Source organism: Trematomus bernacchii, unplaced genomic scaffold (genome assembly GCF_902827165.1).
Source record: "Trematomus bernacchii unplaced genomic scaffold, fTreBer1.1, whole genome shotgun sequence".
In the NCBI taxonomy this organism is placed as follows: Eukaryota; Metazoa; Chordata; class Actinopteri; order Perciformes; family Nototheniidae; genus Trematomus; species Trematomus bernacchii.
Window position 1 is genome coordinate 10,073,384 of NW_022987705.1, and position 6,000 is coordinate 10,079,383.

Sequence of the window (6,000 nt, forward strand, 5' to 3'; positions counted from 1 at the left end):
TTAGAGCATATATCTATCCTATAAATAAATCTGCTTGTCTCCCAATCACGACATACAGTAATAAAGCCTTAACAAAAAAAATGATCATCCTGGGACACATCGTTCATTTTGATGTTTTTTTTCATTTGGCACGTTACAGCAGATTTACTGCAGCCATGTTTTCTCTGTTCTCTATTTAAAAGTCACTGTTCGCATGCTGGCGTGTTTGTGTGTGTGTGTGTGTGTGTGTGTGTGAGCTGGGATATCTTGAGGCTCAGCGCTGCAGTCAGTCTGAGCACTGGCCCTCAGTCAGCCCTCAGCGGGGGGGCGGGGGGTGGGGGGGTCAATACAGAGAGACTATTACATGCCAAATGAACAGCCAATTCAGTAGCCTGGATGCAGCCCCAGAGAACAGCTCATGTCTGTTTTTAACTTGTATACTCCCACTAATGATATGTTGTCAGACAGCAAATCTGTACAAATAAGTGATTTAGAAAGCTGCTTTTTTTCCATGTCTTTTTAAAAATGTAGTGTGGGTCATTCAATCAGATGTTGATGATACTTAAATTGATTTATGTCCTAGTGTAATGAGGGAGCATCTTGATGATCGGTTCAGGCACAACTGTATTAAGTTGCCTTATTTGATGCTGCGTTGTGGTTTGCTATCGTGCACTGCAGGCTTTTTTATCAGGAGAAGCTTAATGCCATCCTAATTAGGCTTTTCCAGTGTTATTATTGCCATCTTTGCGTCCTCAGCTCACAGCTTGTGATGGTATTTAAACCCAACATACATCTCCGTCCCCACCACTTTCAGCCTGGGGTTAATTGCATATGCTCGAGCCCCTGAAACACCACGTGCCTCCACACAGATCTGAGACAACAGGAAAGCTCTTTATAGCTTCTTTCTGATGTTGGCTAACAGGTTGATCACATTAAATTCCTCAAAGGAGAAAGTACTTTTTTTCCCTCTGACAACACGTGTTCTTTTAAAGAGTCATTATACTATTCCCTAGACTAAGCAGCTGATATATCACTTATTCACCACAGCTGCTTTAGGTTGTGCTGCAGGATTGTAGTGCTTAGCAGAAATGTGGCACTTCAGTGTGCCCTCATTTAAAGATTGGAGATTGAGCACATCAAATACACGTTTTCCAAGTTTCCACATAGACCATAAAAGTATTATAAAGTCTTTAAAAGGGAGGGGAAAACTTTATTTTCAAAGGAAAAAGTGATTTTTCTTGATGAGGACAGTGCAAAATGGGAGAGTTGGCAGATATGATTGTCTGCAGAAGTTTAAAGTAGGTTGCAATCAGTTATTTCACACTTAAACTAAAGGGGAAGGGTGCAACATTTGGTCATTGGTCTGAAGGAAGCATTCAACTCTTATATTGTTACAATATCACATTTATCAGACCTGTAGCAAGCACTGTCACTCCTGCTAGCTACAGTATCTTGGAAGCTCACCTTTTTAAATGGGAAAATATTTCTTAAGCAATTCATCCGATCCGTTTTCTACCACTGTTTTAGTTTGCAAGTTGTTGTATTATAAGGAACGACCCTATTATCCCTGGTTTTCCATCATACTTTCACCCTGCTACTAACTATTAGCAGCATATGTATTGCTATATAACTCCCCGCTTCTCCAGACTACATCCTCAGTCAACATATTACCACCCATGCCTACTTTACACTAACCACATTGACCTTTGCTATGGCTTCTAACAGAACAAAACAATCTGCGTGCTAAATTCCAGAAAAGTCCATATTGTTGCTCTGGAGTAAATGAGGTGACCTGGGAGTAAAAAGGCTTCATGACGCCCAGGGCAACCCCCCCCCCAGCTGTCAATCTGTCAGGCAGGAAACGCTTCCTGCCTTTCCCCACCATGAAATCATTAAACTGTGAGAGTCAGTCAGACGTGAAACTAAAGTGAACTTGTTAAAGTCATCAAAGTAGGAAAAATGAACTTTGCAAAAAAGGGCATATTATCAAACCCTCTTTGTCAGCAAAGATTAGTTTGATTGAATGGATGCCAAATGTGATGTATCCAGTTGTATTTTGCATTTCACATTCCTGTAGAGATGTGGTATGATTTCCTGCTTTTAAGATAGAAAGAGGTGGAGAGGAAGGGATGTGGACAAAGTGACAGATGGGGTTAAAATGAGTTAGAAGACGTGATGAAGACGTGATGAAGACAGCCAGGAACATAATGAAAAGAGAGAAGCAAACACTCAACTAAATGTGACTACACATCTGACGCTGACAACAGAAACCAATTGTTCAAACACCGTAGCAGAATGTGTTGCTGCTCTACTAATCCTTTCTGTGTTTTCCCTTTAGTCGAGAACGAGATCCACTGCGACTTTGTGAAACTGCGAGAGATGCTGATCAGGGTCAACATGGAGGATCTGAGGGAGCAGACCCACGCCCGCCACTACGAGCTGTACCGCCGTTGCAAGCTGGAGGAGATGGGCTTCAAAGATACAGACCCCGACAGCCAGCCGTTCAGGTAGAGAGAGGAGAGAGAGAGAAGAGACACACTCCAAAACTTCAGAGATACCAAAGTATCAACAGCAGGGAGAGTCTCTATTATTAGGAGACAACGACTAATCTATTCCTGTCTTTTTCATCCGTCCAGTCTTCAAGAGACGTATGAGGCCAAGAGGAAAGAGTTCTTAGGGGACCTGCAGCGTAAAGAGGAAGAGATGCGACAAATGTTTGTCAACAAAGTAAAAGAGACGGAAGCAGAACTGAAAGAAAAGGAGAGAGAGGTACGTCTCAAGTGGAAATGATTGAGGACACAATATTAGTTTTGAACATATATCAGATCAGCTCATAGTTTCCAGTCATCTTCATGTCATTTTAGCTGATTTGATTGTAAACTGGTAAATGCTTGGTTGGGGTTGTACAGTAAGCTTAAGTGGTTATTAATGTGTCCACGCAAAAACATCATGTGAAGCACTTTCATTTTGCATTATTTGGGTCAGGGTTATCAGCATAACTACATAATACATGACAAATGCGGTAATATATGAACATATGTACGAGGTACCCTTTTGTTGCTGTCACTTCAGCCCATTGTCAGATCCATTTAACCATAAAGAGTTAGCTTAACAGTGAAATGTCACTTGACAAGTTCAAACTCAAATCTCTTCTCTTCTCACCCCCGTCCTGTCCGTCCATCTTCCCATCAGCTGCATGACAAGTTTGAGCAGCTGAAGCGGATGCACCAGGAGGAGAAGAGGAAGGTGGAGGAGAAGCGGAGAGACCTGGAGGAGGAGATGAACGGCTTCAACAGGAAGAAGGTGGCCGCCGAGACGCTCTCCTTATCTCAGCCGCTCAAGAAGGATAAGGACAAGAAAAAGTAAGGCACTCCCTCCCTTTTATCACTCACTCTCTCTTCTCTCCATGGCAGGAAGCTGCTGTTTCCAACTCCTCTATTCAACTAATCCTGTTGTCCTTTCAGTCTGTGCCTTAAACCCTGAAATGATTTCCTCACAGCTTCTATCACCCCTTCTCTTTCTGCTCTCTAACCCCTGTTACAAGTCTGTTAAGCGCTAGGCGTGCATCTTGCCAAGCCCAGTGGCAAAGTGTCACATTAATGAGCTTTTAACTGAATGTGCCGTGCCGTTACTGACCTGTCTCCAACACACAAGCATTTCAGCTATTATAAAGGCCTGGCATGTGTTACGGAAACTCTCCCCCCCCCCCCCCTCCCCCCCTCCTTTTTGTACTGCCCAGGCTTAACATTTCCTGTCCTTTCACTCTTTCCTTTTGCCTTGCTCTGATTATTCAGGATATTCAGGGAGGAGACGGTGAAGCAGTTGAAAGCTGAGCTTAAAAATAGGTGAAGCAGAATACAGATCACAGGGCAGACGTGATTTCAATAGGCGTATGCTAATTGAGCGTATGTATTAATGATAGCACAGGTATAAATGCCTTTTATGCTTCAGCTCATTAACTGTAGGTGTTGTACTGCATTTCATTTCATTTCATAGATTAATTCCTCACCTCTCAGAAAGGTTTTATTTTCTACTAATTTGAGTCCAATATGATAATCGACTTCAGAGAGTTTCCATTGTTCAGTAATCCAAAGCAATGAACATCATGTATATGGTTGACAGTTTACAGTTTTAAAGGTTTATTCAACAATTTACCAACAATGCACCCTATGTGGACAAAAGAATGTGGATAGACCTTTGTGTTTGAGCCAGTCCCTTTAGATCCAATCAGAGGAAAGCTTAGTGCTGTGTTGTCATTGTATATTATTTTGGTTTGCACAAATGCAATGCCTCATGCAACGCATTGAAAATATGAGTTTACTGCAGATCAAAGCAGGTTTAAGTTTATTCTTAATTCTTCTGTAGTGATATTATATATGAAGCCAGTGTCTGTCAGGGGGGGGGGGGGGGGTGTAAATGATACGTGCTAAGCTTCAGACAGTGATGTGTAGTGGTCTATGCATTTCTCTATAGCTCTGTCTGAGAGTCTATGTGAGGACGCTTGGCTCCATCTTGTGGCCGCTCACACACTCTGCTGTCAGAGCGGCTTTAGGGAACTGATCTTCCATTTTGTGGTTTTATGATTTTATGAATGACATCCCACACATCCTCAGTCTTAGGAGACTCATTTACTGACTCATTTTGGTTAACTTGAGGAAAATAAAAGTTTAGGAAAACATTAGGAAGAGAGGTTTGAAACTGTAGAGCCTCCTCCACCTTGTAATGGCTCAAAATATGACTAACACAAATAACTTCTATTTAATTGAACTTAAGCAGCGCCTGTTTCTTTCCACTCTACTTCATCTTCTTTTCTTAGAGCTCTTCATTCATATATTTTCATAAGTAGTTGTTTACTCGTTCATTTATTTTTTCTTTATTGTTTTTCATTGTTTTTCAGTTAATTTATGGGCGCTGCATACCCTCCCACACACGACCATGGATTTGTCCTCCATCACCATAGCAACGACAACACCTGTTTATTTTGTTTGTTTATTTTGACATTCCATCTTGACATTGTGCACATGGACCAAAGACACTGAGGATGATGAGCATGACGAAGCCACAGGGGAGAGAAAGAGTGAAAGATGGTGAGAGATAAAATAAAAAAATGTTCACCTGCCAACAGTGGCCATCTCATTAATTCAGGATCGTACATTCTATGCTTTTTTTGGACACTTTTTATAAATATATGCAATTTTAGTTTTTCTATGTTGTGACTTAATGATTTTCTGTTGTTTTTTGTGTTTTTCCATCAACTATTTACACAGAAACGTGAGGCTTATGGCTCTACATTGTAACACATCAGGTCATTTAAAACCGTTCAATTTGTATCCAAAGAGTTTATGATGAGCTTGATCGTATACTAACATTTAAATTACTAAATGGAGACCAAGAAATCAAGCTTTTTTTTAAATACCTGAGTTTTGAAATGTTTTGTGCCTGTTAACCTTTTGTAATCATTAAGTACATTTCACAGTAGAATAATCCCTGAGCTCAAATACATTTAGATAGCAATATGTAAAGCAATACAACTGAGTACCTGTATACTGTATATATTACTGCATATACATTGGTACTGACAACCTAAAGCTTAGTCCTAACTATATAAAAAAAGGTATGCAATATTTTGGTGCTGTTTCGTATTAACTCAATAAATGTATGTGAATATTTTATCGAGCTTACCCAGCTTAAATATGCAAAATGACCTAGTTTTTCAATATGATATAATTGTAAGGCGCACATATGACGGTGTACATTGTCAACAAATGATGCAACTTTATTGTTTCCGCCTTGATGGGAGTGTGTGACCGTGGACACACACATGAAGCCAGTATATACAGCATATGTACAAACACAGGATTCAGGTAAACATAGAAGCCTCAACTCGCTGTAGGAGAGTTTACACTCGGAGAGAAGAGAGCAGCTGTATTTACTGTCTGTCGTTGGAAATAAATGCAACCCCCCCCTCATCCTGACTTTGATGTGTCTCTCTGCCATGATTTCTTTGACGATATTCAGACG

The 6,000-nt window shown here is 40.7% G+C and overlaps 1 protein-coding gene across 1 annotated transcript in view; it reads left to right on the top strand.

Moving 5' to 3' along the window:
• The window catches only part of sept8a (septin 8a), a 30,188-nt gene extending 24,234 nt beyond the window's left edge, over window positions 1-5,954 (top strand). The window contains exons 7-10 of the mRNA XM_034140056.1: window positions 2,318-2,486; window positions 2,616-2,748; window positions 3,172-3,341; window positions 4,877-5,954. Of these exons, the coding sequence (XP_033995947.1) occupies window positions 2,318-2,486; window positions 2,616-2,748; window positions 3,172-3,341; window positions 4,877-4,880 (476 nt within the window). The 3' untranslated portion in view covers window positions 4,881-5,954. The remainder of the gene's footprint in view (window positions 1-2,317; window positions 2,487-2,615; window positions 2,749-3,171; window positions 3,342-4,876) is intronic.
• Window positions 5,955-6,000: the final 46 nt, after the last annotated feature.